Raw genomic sequence first — 15,948 nt, 5'->3', positions numbered from 1 at the left:
AAAAAATATATATATTTTGTCACTGCGGCGGGGCGGGCGTGGGTGAACGCACGTGTGGGCGACCGATCAGGCCTGATCGGGCAAACACTGCGTTTTGGGTGGAGGGCGAGCTAAGGTGACACTAATACTATTATAGATCTGACCGTGATCAGTTCTGATCACTTACAGATACTATAAAGTACCAATGCTGATTAGCGATACGCTAATCAGCAAATCAGTAACTGCGGTGCGGTGGGCGCTAACTGAAGCTAACTACCAAAGGGGCCTAAACTAATCTAAACCTAACAGTCAATACTGGTGAAAAAAAATAAAATGTGACAGTTTACACTGATCACTTTTTTCCCTTTCACTAGTGATTGACAGGGGTGATCAAGGGGTTAATTGGGGTGATGGGGGGAATCTGGGGCTAAATATGTAGTGCTTGGTGTACTCACTGTGATCTGTGCTCTCTGCTGGGACCAACTGACGAAAAGGACCCAGCAGAGAGCACAGAAGCCATTTAACACATTATATTTATAAATATAATGTGTTATATGGCTTGTGGTTTGTTATTTTAAAAGTCATCAACCTGCCAGCGCTGATCATTGGCTGGCAGGCTGGTGACCAACTCCTTCTGCGCCTTTTGCCAACCCGCACTGCGCATGTGCGGGTCGCATGTGCGCGTCATCTAGCATCTCGCGAGATGAAGCATCGATGCAAAAGGAGGAATAACCCGGCCGCCCGCAGGACGCATCCCTGCGTTAGGCGGTCGGGAGGTGGTTAAACGTGGTAATAAACAAAACCACAAATGCTGGTAACATAAAATAAATACGCCCAGCCCGAAGGCTGAGACCCTTGTGCTGCACAGCGGGGCGCCCTCCGATGGATCTTGTAATAAACCCTGTTAATGGCTGTATCAAACAGCACTTGCACCCCAATAACAAGATCAGTTTGCTGGAATTACAGAGCTGTATAATGGCAATTTGGATCCCTAGTCAGTGCAGCAAGGTGTAATAGGATTGTCCCTATTACCCAGGCTGTAACCTCCCCTACTGAACCCTGCCATAAATGCTGTGGAATGAGTCCTCCCTATCCTTTCCCTACACCTTGAATAATCTTTCCCTGAACTTGTAAATCGTTTTTTTCGAGCAATGAAGTTGTTTCTACCACTGTCCATAGCGCCTGCTGACATCTTTAGGCTGGGTTCAGACCTGAGCGTATTTGATATGTTTGTCGCGCGTTTTTATGCGCGTTTTTTGCAATAGTAAACGCGCGTTTGACGCGCGTTTGTGTGATTGACTGCAGTGTCCTATGGCCACAAACGCGCGTCAAAACGCCCCAAAGAAGCTCAAGAACTTGTTTGAGCGTAGGGCGTTTTTCAGCGCGTTCAATCGCTCTGTAAAACGCTCAAGTGAGAACCAGGGCCATAGGGAAGCATTGGTTTTCATGTGTTGAGCGTTTTACAGCGCGTTTGAACGCGCTGTAAAACGCTCAAGTGTGAACCCAGCCTTTCTTGCACTAAGTACGCTGGAAAATGACAGAATCCAAGGCTATTTATAGGGCTGTGACATCACAGGGCTGGCTGGCTGCTGATTGGCTGCATGCAGGGCCGGTTTTAGATAAAGTGTGACCCTGGTCAAAATTATAATTGGGGCCCCAAATCCTGAAATTTTGGACTTGCAGTGTGACAGCACTTTGTAGGCACGGACAGAGGCACGGACAGAGGTTGCAACCTCCTGATCCTGCAGCCTCTTTGGGTATGTTCACGCAGAGCATTTTCTGTGCTTAAAAAAACCTAATGCAGAATCGCGTTTGGATGTTTTTTTAAATTATTTTATTAAAGACTTTTTGATGCAGTTTTAGCGTGGATTTTCATTCCTTCCCCTTTTCAATGGGAATTGTGGACATGGACCCCACGTTATGAATGGCCTGGGCACTTTTTTTTCCATGGTGTCGTTTATAAAACCACAAGCTGCAAAAAATGTATTGTCCCATCCGAGCCCCTGAAGTGAAGGGAGAGCACAGTGTGCATGCACAGTCATCCTCCATTATGCTGTGAGTGTTCTGATAATAGCTGATCACTGGCTCTGCAATTTTTAGAAATTCTATAGCAGTGAATGGAGATAATGCTGCACATGCACAATGTTATGGGGGACATGTGGATGTCACACCGTTATAGTGGACCTGTGGAGGACACACTGTTATGGAGGATCTGTGGGTGACACACTGTTATGGAGGATCTGTGGATGACACACTGTTATGGAGGATCTGTGGATGACACACTGTTATGGAGGATCTGTTGATGACACATTGTTATGGAGGATCTGTGGATGACACACTGTTATGGGGGATCTGCGGATGACACACTGTTATGGAGGATCTGTGGATGACACACTGTTATGAGGAATCTGTAGATGACACACTGTTATGGAGGATCTGTGGATAACACACTGTTATGGAAGATCTGTGGAGGACACTGTTATGGGGGATCTGTGGAGGACACTGTTATGGGGGATCTGTGGAGGACACTGTTATGGGGGATCTGTGGAGGACACTGTTATGGGGGATCTGTGGAGGACACTGTTATGGGGGATCTGTGGAGGACACTGTTATGGGGGATCTGTGGAGGACACTGTTAAGGGGTATCTGGCTGTGATACGGCCACAAGGTGTGACATAGCTTTACAGACAGCCTTGGGGTAATTGAACACAGCATGGCCACATCACAAGCACCACACGCACCTGAGGCACAGGGAGAACTCAGGAGGGGGCACAGGGGAAGCACAGAGCTGACAGTGGGAACTCAAAGGTCAGTGACCATCAGTACTTGAGATCAGTGCAGGGCTGCTACAATGAGAGTGTGACCCCCAGCAGCCCTGCACCCCCTCCTCCAGACACTGCTGCATGCTTCTTACTAGATGGACTTACTAGGCGTGTTAATAGGAGGGTCCTAGGAGCTCCTGCAGTCTGGCAGCTGAGGTTAGAGCCTGTGGGTCAGATGCAGCAGAAGGCCCAGTCATCCCAGTCTGATGTTTGGGCCATGCAGCTTAGAGCAAGTGCACGCAAAGGCTGGGGGGCGAGGCTACGTTACCTCCGCCCACACAGAATGTCCTGATGCTGGCCTGTCTTTACTAAAGTCTGGTGAGATGGTGAGACGGTGAGACTGGGGGGGGGGGTGGATACTTATGTATCTAACAGCAGGGGGCCCCTGCATGGCATACATGGCATTATAGGTGATCCCGCCTTCCCAGTTCCTTTCTCCGTGTCCTCACATGTGCTGCAGCCATTTTAGGAAAAAAATTGAAAATTCAGATCCGGTGCGAAACAAATTTTTCCTGAAATTCGGATCTAATTTCACTATCAGTTTTGATTCGCTCATCTCTAGTAATTAGAGATGAATGAAGTTGGTAAAAATTCGATTCAGCTGTTTCGCTGAATTTTACAAAACAATTTGCTTTGTGATTGCATCGCCCTTGTCACTGAACCCCTCAGATGCTGCGTTTATTGCTGATCGCAGCATCTGAGATGAATATTCAGTCCTTTCAGGGGTTGATGAGTTAAAAAAAAATAATTGTACTCACCTTTTCCATTTGAGCGCAAAGAGACTGCAGATGCTGACTCGCTGGAAGATCCAGCGCGAAATCTCACTTTTCATGATGAGATTTTGCACGGAATCTTCAAGCAAGATGAGCAGAGCAGCCGAATTTTGTTGCTCTTTGTGCTAATGAATCAGTTTTCCCTGAAATGGCAGAAAAAAAATAAAAAAAAATAAACATACTCTCCTCATCCATTTGTTTTTTTTTCTGCCATTTCAGGGAAAACTGATTCATTAGCACAAAGAGCAATAAAATTTGGTTTTAGACAAAGTGTGGCTCTGGGCAAAATTGAAAGTGGGGCCCTAAACCCTGAAATCCAGTAGATACATGACATCTAATGTATCCAGTCAAAAAGGACTATTCATTGTTTGCAACAGTCCGGGGATCACTGTCTCGCATAGATTACCTATTTACTACAAATTATCCACACTCTCTTATTCTTGACAAGGTCACATCTGATCCTAGTTTTCTAAAGATAATTTGTTGGGGCTTCAGAAAGTGGTGGAGTCATGTTGTAGAGGAAAGAGGAAGGAAATGTCGGGGGATAACTTGTAAACTTCTCTTTTTATGTTGCTCTATTTTCCCCAAACCCCTGGACTGTTATGTGGGGGGAGCACAATCACCATCTGAATAATCAGAGTAGTTGTCATTGTGAAGCTAATGTCCAGCTGGACAATCACACGTCTGTGTGAATGTAGTAGACGATACACAAGGTGTGGCCTCATCTACACATTACAGTGGAGCGATATTTTCAGAATTAAAAAAATCTTTGTTTGCATTTGTTTAATAAGGACACAACAATTTTATTCTATTTCATTTGCACATTTCAAGAGAGATTACATAACTTTTTAAACTATTTTACAGTGACAACATGAAAAATACAGTGACTCTGCCATTGCTTTTTGAGATTGCTATTTCAAACATTCAGTTTTTTTTTACTTTTGAACAGTAATACCTTTCTTTTTTGTTTTTACTTTTTTTCTGGCCCATAACATTTGTACTAAAAAAATAGAACATCTTTTATTCTTGTCCATTTTATGCATTGTCTCAATAAACCACTCCCCACATTCTAAGCATGAAAATGGCTTCTCTCCTGTGTGAGTTTTCTGATGTTTAATAAGATTTGATTTGCTACTAAAACATTTCTCACATTCGGGACATGAAAATGGCTTCTCCCCTGTGTGAATTCTCTGATGCACCTCAAGACTTGATTTCTCACTAAAACACTTTCCACATTCAGTGCATAAAAATGGTTTCTCTCCTGTGTGAATTTTCAGGTGTCTCACAAAACTTGATTTCAGACTAAACCACTTCCCACATTCTGAGCATGAAAATGGCTTCTCTTCTGTGTGAGTTTTCTGATGTTGAATAAGATTTGATTTGTTACTAAAACATTTCTCACATTCGGGACATGAAAATGGCTTCTCCCCTGTGTGAATTCTCTGATGCACCTCAAGACTTGATTTCTCACTAAAACACTTTCCACATTCAGTGCATGAAAATGGTTTCTCTCCTGTGTGAATTTTCAGGTGTCTCACAAAACTTGATTTCACACTAAACAACTTTCCACATTCTGAGCATGAAAATGGGTTCTCTCCGGTGTGGGTTTTCTGATGTTGAATAAGATTTGATTTCTTACTAAAACATTTCTCACATTCGGGACATGAAAATGGGTTCTCCCCTGTGTGAATTCTCTGATGCACCTCAAGACTTCATACTAAAACACTTTCCACATTCAGGACATGAATAGGGCTTCTCTCCTATATGAGTTCTCAGATGTGTTTTAAGAAGATCTTTCCGATTAAAGCATTTCTCACATTCAGGACATATAAATGGTTTATCTCCTGTATGAACTTTCTGATGTTTATTATAACTTGATTTATCAGTAAAACATTTCTCACATTCAAGACATGGAAATGGTTTCTCTCCTGTATGAACTTTCTGATGCATATTATAATTAGAGTTGAGCGAACACCTGGATGTTCGGGTTCGACGAGTTCGGCCGAACTTTCGAAAAATGTTCGGGTTCGGGATCCGAACTCGACCCGAACTTCATCCCGAACCCGAACCCCATAGAAGTCAATGGGGACCCGAACTTTTGGGCACTAAAAAGGCTGTAAAACACACCCGGAAAGGGCTAGAGGGCTGCAAAAGGCAGCAAAATGTAGTTAAATCCCCTGCAAACAAATGTAGATAGGGAAATGATGAGTTAACATAAAATAAATAAAAATTAAACAATATTAATTGGAGTGAGGTCCCATAGCACAGAATCAGGCTTCAAGTCACCCACCAATGGAGAAGGTCACTTACTATTATTTTGACCACAGCACCCAGACAAAGGAGAGAGGTCCCACAGCAGAGAACCAGGCATCATATCACCCACCACAGGAGTAGGCCACCATTTAGTTACTTTGACCCCTACACCCAGACGGAGGAGAGAGGTTACACAGCAGAGAATCAGGCATTTAGATCACCCACCACAGGAGTAGGCCACCATTGAATCAGACCCCGGCAACCATGTCAGATGGCACAAGCATAAGCTTTATATCAATCAGCACAGGAGAAGGCGACTTTGACAGACTTTGACCCCTACACCCGGACGGAGGAGAGAGGTTTCAAAGCAGAGAATCAGGCATTTAGATCACCCACCACAGGAGTAGGCCCCAATTTAATGGGACCCCGGCAACCATGTCAGATGGCACAACCATCAGCTTCATATCAATCAGCACAGGAGAAGGCGACTTTGAAAGACTTTGACCCCTACACCCAGACGGAGGAGAGAGGTTTCACAGCAGAGAATCAGGCATTTAGATCACCCACCACAGGAGTAGGCCCCCATTGAATCAGACCCTGGCAACCATGTCAGATGGCACAACCATCAGCTTTATATCAATCAGCACAGGAGAAGGCGACTTTGAAAGACTTTGACCCCTACACCCAGATGGAGGAGAGAGGTTTCACAGCAGAGAATCAGGCATCATATCAACCACCACAGGAGAAGCCACCATTTAGTTACTTTGACCCCTGCACCCAGGAAGAGGAGAGAGGCACCACAGCACATATTCTGGCATCATATCAGCCACCACAGGAGAAGCCACCATTGAGTTACTTTGACCCCCGCACCCAGGAAGAGGAGAGAGGCACCACAGCACATATTCTGGCATCATATCAGCCACCACAGGAGAAGCCACCATTGAGTTACTTTGACCCCCGCACCCAGGAAGAGGAGAGAGGCACCACAGCACATATTCTGGCATCATATCAGCCACCACAGGAGAAGCCACCATTGAGTTACTTTGACCCCTGCACCCAGGAAGAGGAGAGAGGCCCCACAGCACATATTCTGGCATCATATCAGCCACCACAGGAGAAGCCACCATTTAGTTACTTTGACCCCTTCACCCAAACAGAGGAGAGAGGTTCCACATCAGAGAATCAGGCATCATATCAACCACCACAGGAGTAGGCCACAATTTAATGGGACCCCGGCAACCATGTCAGATGGCACAACCATCAGCTTCATATCAATCAGCACAGGAGAAGGCGACTTTGAAAGACTTTGACCCCTACACCCAGACGGAGGAGAGAGGTTTCACAGCAGAGAATCAGGCATTTAGATCACCCACCACAGGAGTAGGCCCCCATTGAATCAGACCCTGGCAACCATGTCAGATGGCACAACCATCAGCTTTATATCAATCAGCACAGGAGAAGCCACCATTGAGTTACTTTGACCCCTGCACCCAGGAAGAGGAGAGAGGCCCCACAGCACATATTCTGGCATCATATCAGCCACCACAGGAGAAGCCACCATTGAGTTACTTTGACCCCCGCACCCAGGAAGAGGAGAGAGGCACCACAGCACATATTCTGGCATCATATCAGCCACCACAGGAGAAGCCACCATTGAGTTACTTTGACCCCTGCACCCAGGAAGAGGAGAGAGGCCCCACAGCACATATTCTGGCATCATACTAACCACCACAGGAGAAGCCACCATTGAGTTACTTTGACCCCTGCACCCAGGAAGAGGAGAGAGGCCCCACAGCACATATTCTGGCATCATATCAGCCACCACAGGAGAAGCCACCATTGAGTTACTTTGACCCCCGCACCCAGGAAGAGGAGAGAGGCACCACAGCACATATTCTGGCATCATATCAGCCACCACAGGAGAAGCCACCATTTAGTTACTTTGACCCCTTCACCCAAACAGAGGAGAGAGGTTCCACATCAGAGAATCAGGCATCATATCAACCACCACAGGAGTAGGCCACAATTTAGTTTATTTGACCCCTGCACCCAGGAAGAGGAGAGAGGCCCCACAGCACATATTCTGGCATCATATCACACACCACAGGAGAAGGCCTCTTTCAGTGATTTAGGCCTTTGGACCCAGACAGAGGAGAGAGGTCAGAGATTAGCTTCATATCCCCCAGCACAGCAGAAGACCGCTTTATTTGACTTAGGCCTCAGCACCCAGACAGAAGACAGAGGTAGCATGGCAGAGGTTATGGCTTCATGTCACCCGTTAGTTTAACCGGCCACTTTCATCTGGTTAGGCCCCGGCGCCCAGACAGAGAAGAGTTTCATTCAACTGTGGGTTTCATAAAATTTGTATCAAATAAAGAAGTGGCCCGTAGCACAACAAGACATGTTTTAGGCAGTTAATAAGGACTACTCTGCACAAGGGAGGGACAGGTCCTGTGGGATCCATGCCTGGTTCATCTTTATGAAGGTCAGCTTGTCCACGTTGGCTGTGGACAGGCGGCTGCGCTTGTCAGTAATGACGCCCCCTGCCGTGCTGAATACGCGTTCAGATAAAACGCTGGCCGCCGGGCAGGAAAGCACCTCCAAGGCATAACATGCTAACTCTGGCCACGTGGACAATTTCGAAACCCAGTAGTTGAATGGGGCCGAACCATCCGTCAGGATGTGGAGGGGTGTGCAGGCATACTGTTCAACCATGTTAGTGAAATGCTGCCTCCTGCTAACACGTTCCGTATCAGGTGTCGGTGCAGATAGCTGTGGCGTGGAGACAAAACTTTTCCACATTTCTGCCATGCTAACCCTGCCCTCAGATGAGCTGGCCGTGACACAGCTGCGTTGGCGACCTCTTGCCACTCCTCTGCCTTCACCTTCCACCTGTTCCCCTGTGACATGTGGGAATGCTCTCAAGAGCGCCTCTATCAGCGTGCGCTTGTACTCGCGCATCTTACGGTCGCGCTCCAGTTCAGGAATTAAAGTGGGCACATTGTCTTTATACCGGGGATCCAGCAGGGTGGCCACCCAGTAGTCTGCACACGTTAAAACGTGGGCAACTCTGCTGTCGTTGCGCAGGCATTGGAGCATATATTCGCTCATGTGGGCCAGGCTACCCATGGGTAAGGACAAGCTGTCCTCTGTGGGAGGCGTATCGTCATCGTCCACCGTATCCCCCCAGCCACGCACCAGTGATGGGCCTGGGCTGCCACCCCGCTGTGAACTTGCGTCATCCTCGTCCCCCTCCACCTCCTCCTCCTCATCCTCCTCGTCCTCCAGTACAGTGCCTTGGCTGGCGACTTGTGAACCTGTCCTCTGCTGCTTAAACAAACCTCCCTCTGAGCCACTTCGAACAGACTGGCCCGAAAGTGTTAGAAACGAGCCCTCATCCTCCTCCTCCTCCTCCACCTGGGCCACCTCCTCTAACATCATTGCCCTAAGTGTTTTCTCAAGGAGACATAGAAGTGGTATTGTAACGCTGATAACAGTGTCATCGCCACTGGCCATGTTGGTGGAGTACTCGAAACAGCGCAGCAGGGCACACAGGTCTCGCATGGAGGCCCAATCATTGGTGGTGAAGTGGTGCTGTTCGGCAGTACGACTGACGCGAGCGTGCTGCAGCTGAAACTCCACTATGGCCTGCTGCTGCTCGCACAGTCTCTCCAGCATGTGCAAGGTGGAGTTCCACCGGGTGGGCACGTCGCATATGAGGCGGTGAGCGGGAAGGCCGAAGTTCCGCTGTAGCGCAGACAGGCGAGCAGCGGCAGGATGTGAACGGCGGAAGCGCGCACAGACGGCCCGCACTTTATGCAGAAGCTCTGACATGTTGGGGTAGTGGTGAATGAACCTCTGCACCACCAAGTTCAGCACATGCGCCAGGCAAGGGATGTGCGTCAAACCGGCTAGTCCCAGAGCTGCCACGAGATTTCGCCCATTATCGCATACCACCAGGCCTGGCTTGAGGCCCACCGGCAGAAACCACTCGTCGGTCTGTTGTTCTATACCCCGCCACAACTCCTTTGCGCTGTGGGGCCTGTCCCCCAAACATATGAGTTTCAGAATGGCCTGCTGACGTTTACCCCGGGCTGTGCTGAAGTTGGTGGTGAAGGTGTGTGGCTGACCGGATGAGCTGGTGGAAGCAGTGGAGGAGGAAGCCGAGTAGGAGGAGGAGGCTACAGGAGGCAGAGAATGATGCCCTGCGATCCTAGGGGGCGGAAGGACGTGCGCCAAGGAACTGTCCGCCGGGGGCCCAGCCGCCACTACATTCATCCAGTGTGCAGTTAGTGAGATATAGCGTCCCTGGCCGTGCTTACTGGTCCACGTATCTGTGGTTAGGTGGACCTTGCCACAAATGGCGTTGCGCAGTGCACACTTGATTTTATCGGACACTTGCATGTGCAGGGAAGGCACGGCTGTCTTGGAGAAGTAGTGGCGGCTGGGAACCACATACTGCGGGACAGCCATGGCCATCAGCTGTTTGAAGCTGTCTGTGTCCACCAGCCGGAATGACAGCATTTCAAAGGCCAGCAGTTTAGAAATGCTGGCGTTCAGGCCAAGGGCTCGAGGGTGACTCGGGGGGAATTTGCGCTTCCTCTCTAAGGTTTGAGATATTGAGAGCTGAACGCTGCTGTGTGATATAGTGGAGACGCTAGTTGACGGTGGCGGTGGTGGTGGTGTCGGTGGCACATCCTCTGTTTGCTGCTCGGCAGGTGGCAACATTCCTCTCGAGGCGGAAGCCGAGGCAGCAGCGGTAGAGGGAGCAGGGGGAGCCTCAGCGAGTGCCTGGTTTTTAAGGTGTGTACCCCACTGCAGTTCATGCTTTGCATGTAGATGCCTGGTCATGCAGGTTGTGCTGAGGTTCAGAACGTTAATGCCTCGCCTCAGGCTCTGATGGCAGAGCGTGCAAGTCACTCGGGTCTTGTCGGTAGGACATTGTTTAAAGAACTGTATCTAGTATATTGAACGCCAGATAAACTAACTTGGCCTTTTTTAAATAAAAAAAATCCCCTCACTGGAATACTTTCAGTCTTTTGACTGTATGGATTACAGATGGAATGACTGTTATATGTGAGTACCGCTTTCTTTGACAGATTCTAGTATGGGTACATATATGTTTTCCCAACCCCAGCACATTAGTTTGCTAATTCCAGATGTATGAAACGCAGGCCTAACTGTATCTAGTATATTGAACGCCAGATAAACTAACTTGGCCTTTTTTAAATAAAAAAAATTCCCTCACTGGAATACTTTCAGTCTTTTGACTGTATGGATTACAGATGGAATGACTGTTATATGTGAGTACCGCTTTCTTTGACAGATTCTAGTATGGGTACATATATGTTTTCCCAACCCCAGCACATTAGTTTGCTAATTCCAGATGTATGAAACGCAGGCCTAACTGTATCTAGTATATTGAACGCCAGATAAACTAACTTGGCCTTTTTTAAATAAAAAAAATTCCCTCACTGGAATACTTTCAGTCTTTTGACTGTATGGATTACAGATGGAATGACTGTTATATGTGAGTACCGCTTTCTTTGACAGATTCTAGTATGGGTACATATATGTTTTCCCAACCCCAGCACATTAGTTTGCTAATTCCAGATGTATGAAACGCAGGCCTAACTGTATCTAGTATATTGAACGCCAGATAAACTAACTTGGCCTTTTTTAAATAAAAAAAATTCCCTCACTGGAATACTTTCAGTCTTTTGACTGTATGGATTACAGATGGAATGACTGTTATATGTGAGTACCGCTTTCTTTGACAGATTCTAGTATGGGTACATATATGTTTTCCCAACCCCAGCACATTAGTTTGCTAATTCCAGATGTATGAAACGCAGGCCTAACTGTATCTAGTATATTGAACACCAGATAAACTAACTTGGCCTTTTTTAAATAAAAAAAAAATTCCCTCACTGGAATACTTTATGGCTTTTCACTGTATGGATTACAGGTGGACTGGTATTAGTAGGGGTGACACAAGCACACCCAAGTCCCTGATGTAGGATTTCTATGGCACAGACCACTATTACAAGTGATTAATGGACGTTGGGAGAGATTGTGCTGCAGCACTAGTCCCAAGATGGCCGCCGCCTATCAGCCCAGTAACATGTGCCACAAAATGGTCTGCACAACCTTTAAAAAAAATAGCCTTGGACTGTGCTGCTAAATCGCTATTGGTCTGAATCCCAGGTGTAGATGTCTGACTTGTTTGGAGCTTTGGAATGCACACTGTGGCAGCTTCTGCTGCAGCACTACAAGTCGCAAAATGGCGGCCGGCGGTCAGCCCAGGTACATGTGGATGGAAAAATCACTCTGGCCACTCTAAAAATAGCCAATCCCTATCAAAAAAGCAGCTCAGCTGCAGTTGTTCAGATGAATCACAGGTGGAGGAGAGAAATTTGCTTCCAGTTATTCAATTATCCCTGCCTATTCTCGCCCTAGCATCAGCTGCGTCTATCCCTGTTCTATTCACATCGGGAGTGAGCACGTCCCGACGTGCGCACAAGCTTATAAAGAGGCTGAGTCACATGCTGCACTTGGCCAATCACAGCCTTGCCAATAGTAGGCATGGCTGCGATGGCATCTTAGGGCAAGTAGTATGATGCATGTTGATTGGCTGCTTTGCAGCCTTTCAAAATGCGCCAAAATACATGCCGAACGACAAACCCGAACCCGAACTTTTACGAAAAAGTTCGGGTTCGGGTCCGTGTCACGAACACCCCAAAATTCGGTACGGACCCGAACTATGCTCGAACTGTTCGCTCAACACTAATTATAATTTGATTTACCAGTAAAAAATTTCTCACATTCAGGACATCGATATGGCTTCTCCCCTGTGTGAATTCTCTGATGTTGCACAAGATTTGATTTATCATTAAAACATTTCCCACATTCAGGGCATGAAAATGGCTTCTCCCCTGTGTGAATTCTCAGATGTTTTACAAGACGTAATTTATGACTAAAACATTTCCCACATTCTAAACATGAATATAGCTTCTCCCCAATATGAGTTCTCAGGTGTTTTTTAAGATAATGTTGACTTTGAAAACACTTCCCACATTCCAAACATGAAAATGGCTTCTCCCCTGTGTGAGTTTTCTGATGTTCAACAAGATGTGATTTCCAACTAAAACACATCCCACATTCTGAACATGAATATGGCTTCTTTCGTGTGTGATTTCTTTGATTTTCAGCAACACTTGATATCACATTAAAAGTTTTCTCTCTTTCAGAACATGACCGTTCATCATTATGAATCTCTTTGTGCACAGAAAGATTTGCATTATTTTCGAAATCTTTCCCATATTCAGAATTTGCAGACATCTCACCCAGGTTATGTCCAGTTCTATTATTGCTAATTTGTGAATGATTACCTATTATTTCATAAGAAGGAGATAGAATAAGATGACCTTGGGAGCCTTTTATCCAGTCTTCACCGGGAGAAAAAATAAATTATAAGATAAAAGGTTCTCTTTTTCCTCGAGTTCAAGAAATATTTTTTTTACAGTACAAATTAATTTATGAAGTTTTTACGCGAAGCCTTGCTAGACTTCGCGAAGCAATAACTTTGGCTCATCTGAGCCAATGCTCTGTACAGTATTAGAACGAAGTTTAATGCAAATCGATTTAGGATGTTTCATCCGAAGTCGATTTGCTCATCCTTATACATGACTTTCACCGCAGCCAGTACGCCAGAGCAACCAATGTGAGGAAACATGGCAACCCGTGTCACAGTGAACCACACCATGACACTACCATTATAAATCATGAGTGGAATCTGGTAATGCATTTATAATAAAGTAATATTTTAGAATTCTGAATCATTTTGTTTAATTGTGGGAGATGAGGAGTTACAGATTGGTACATGGATCCCAACAGCCCCTAGAAACTGGCACATAGACCCAGGTGGAGAAGTGAGGCTTTGACACATATTTCTTATAAGAAAATCACAAAAGTCTGATTTCTGATAGACATTGTTTCTGTATAGCATTTTATACACATTTTATATCAGATTAGTCTAGTGCGAGGAAAATGATGGAATCTAAATAAAATAATATTAATAATCACCATGAAGCTCTTTTAACCATTTACTATATCCGCCTTTTAATATAGTTACAACATAGAAGATTGTCCTCCAGTAGCTCATGTTCTTAATGATTAATTTATTTAAGTCATAAGGACACAAAAAAGCTTCAAAAGACATTCTTGACGGCTTTATGACACTTCTAAGCTTGTGTGTAATAGATGACTTTGGGTTGATATTTACTATATACTGTACTGACTGCTTTCTGTATAGAGACCGTTATTATATTACTATGTACAGATATCTATAGAGGTGCTGGAAATAAAAGTATATACAATGAAAATAACGTATCGACAAATCAGACACCAATTAAAGATTCCCCCTGTCAGTAATCTTCTTTCCTCCTATTATTGATGCTTTAGAGCGGTCCAGTGATGGCAGTCAGGATCGGTGATTGTCCGTGTTCCCTGCACAAATACAGGTATATACTATCACATGTATTAACACTACGTGTACACTTACTTACACACTACTGTACAGACAATCACCAGTCGCTGCTGCCATCACTGAACCTCCAAAAAAGACTTATTCCCATTGTAAGAATTTCCTCCCTCTTACTGGGTCTGATTCTAAGGTTCAGTGCAAGAAAGGAAATACAAGAAGAAGTGTAGAAAATGTGTATTGTAAAAGGTGAAAAATCAGTGTCCAGGTATGATGGGAGTTACATGGAGATCTACATGGAGACATACACAGGAGACATTACAGAGACACATTGTCCTTATACACAGAACAGATTACAATATCTTATAATTCCTTCCACTTACAGTCAGTTCAGTGACACTTTTTTTGATTGAAACGTCTTTATTACGATCAGTCATCATACTTACATACATTAGTACTGTGACGCAGCACAGGCCATGAAACAGTACATAATAAATTACTTACAGTCGTCTTTGCGAGCATGGCATTGTTATGTAAAGCACGGGCTAACCCACACTATACATCGCAATGAATGCTACACTAGCATACCTATTCAATCACAAAACCTTCCAACAAAGCATTTAGACAGTGATGAGGGGAAGGGGAGGTGGAATCACATGTCCTTATCTTTATTGAGAAGACAAATACAAACGGGGGGAGAAGGGGAAGGAGAGGGGTTTAGTCCTCTTCTTCTTCGTCGACGTCCGAGATGTTGTAGTCCTGCAGCATACTATGGATAAGTCTGCGGCAGTCCTGGACGGACTTGTTCTCCATCCTGAGAATGAGCCGGTTCCTAGCAAACCAAATAGCGTCCTTAAAACAGTTCATAAGGCGCCAGGCCTCCTGGATGGCTCTGACAGTATGGACTCCAGGAAATAGTCCGTACAGCACCGAAGTGTGTTGCAGGCTGTTCCTGGGCACTGAGTCTTTGAGTTCATGTTCCAGGGCATCCAACAGGCGCTGTGCAAAGCGGCACCCCCAAAACAGGTGGTAAGGTGTTTCCTCCACGAAAGGGCACCTGGGGCAGTACCGGGTTTTGCTCAGATTACGGGCATGCATGAATGACCGGATTGGCAGTCCGCCCTGAATGGCCATCCATGACAAGTCCTTATGCCCGTTAGTCAACCTGTTTGACGACACATTAGTCCAAGCTGTCTCTAGTGTGTCGTCCTGGATCCCTGGAATTGACTCAAGCACATCCTTTGCTCTGATGAGTTTGTGGATAGTTTTTGGCTTCCACAAGTCGGGTTTGAGGCCCTCCAGCTGGTGTTCCCTCACAAACCTGACGACGTTCCCGTAGAACCAGGGAGCGTGCCAGTTGTAAGGGATGGAGCTGTCCCACTTGTCCCAGCCCAGACCCCTCCAGAGGGGCAGGAGGAAGAAGCGAGACATAGCCTTGCCCGCAGAGCCGTTAGCAGTTCTCAGAGTCCGACGAACGCTGTCACAAACAAAGGCGATCCGCAGTAAAGTGGGCAGGTCCGGTATGCCCTTTCCGCCCTTGCGGGGCTCTTTGTACATGATGGCTCGTTTCACTCTGTCCATCTTAGATCCCCAGATGAAGCGAAACACTGTCCTGGTGATGGCCCTGGAAACGGTGGCA

General features: G+C 46.1%; 1 protein-coding gene across 1 annotated transcript; it reads right to left on the bottom strand.

Moving 5' to 3' along the window:
* Positions 1–4,509: 4,509 nt before the first annotated feature.
* On the bottom strand, positions 4,510–14,746 carry LOC120993576 (gastrula zinc finger protein XlCGF71.1-like). The gene is made up of 2 exons (XM_040422050.1): positions 14,693–14,746; positions 4,510–5,268 (listed from the first exon to the last, which is right to left on the bottom strand). The coding sequence occupies exons 1-2, from the start codon at positions 14,744–14,746 to the stop codon at positions 4,510–4,512; spliced, it is 813 nt and encodes a 270-aa protein (XP_040277984.1).
* Positions 14,747–15,948: the final 1,202 nt, after the last annotated feature.

This window comes from Bufo bufo, chromosome 3 (genome assembly GCF_905171765.1).
Source record: "Bufo bufo chromosome 3, aBufBuf1.1, whole genome shotgun sequence".
NCBI lineage: Eukaryota > Metazoa > Chordata > Amphibia > Anura > Bufonidae > Bufo > Bufo bufo.
The sequence above is the reverse complement of the archived record's forward strand: the minus strand, read 5'-3'. Positions and strand labels throughout refer to the sequence as shown.

Excerpts from the sequence above, each read along its gene's own strand:
- LOC120993576 (XM_040422050.1), bottom strand. The coding sequence starts at position 14,746 with ATGACTGATCGTAATAAAGACGTTTCAATCAAAAAAAGTGTCACTGAA. Across the intron at positions 5,269-14,692 it reads AAAGTGTCACTGAACTGACT|AGAATTCACACAGGGGAGAA; the intron begins GTAAGTGGAAGG and ends GAGGTGCATCAG.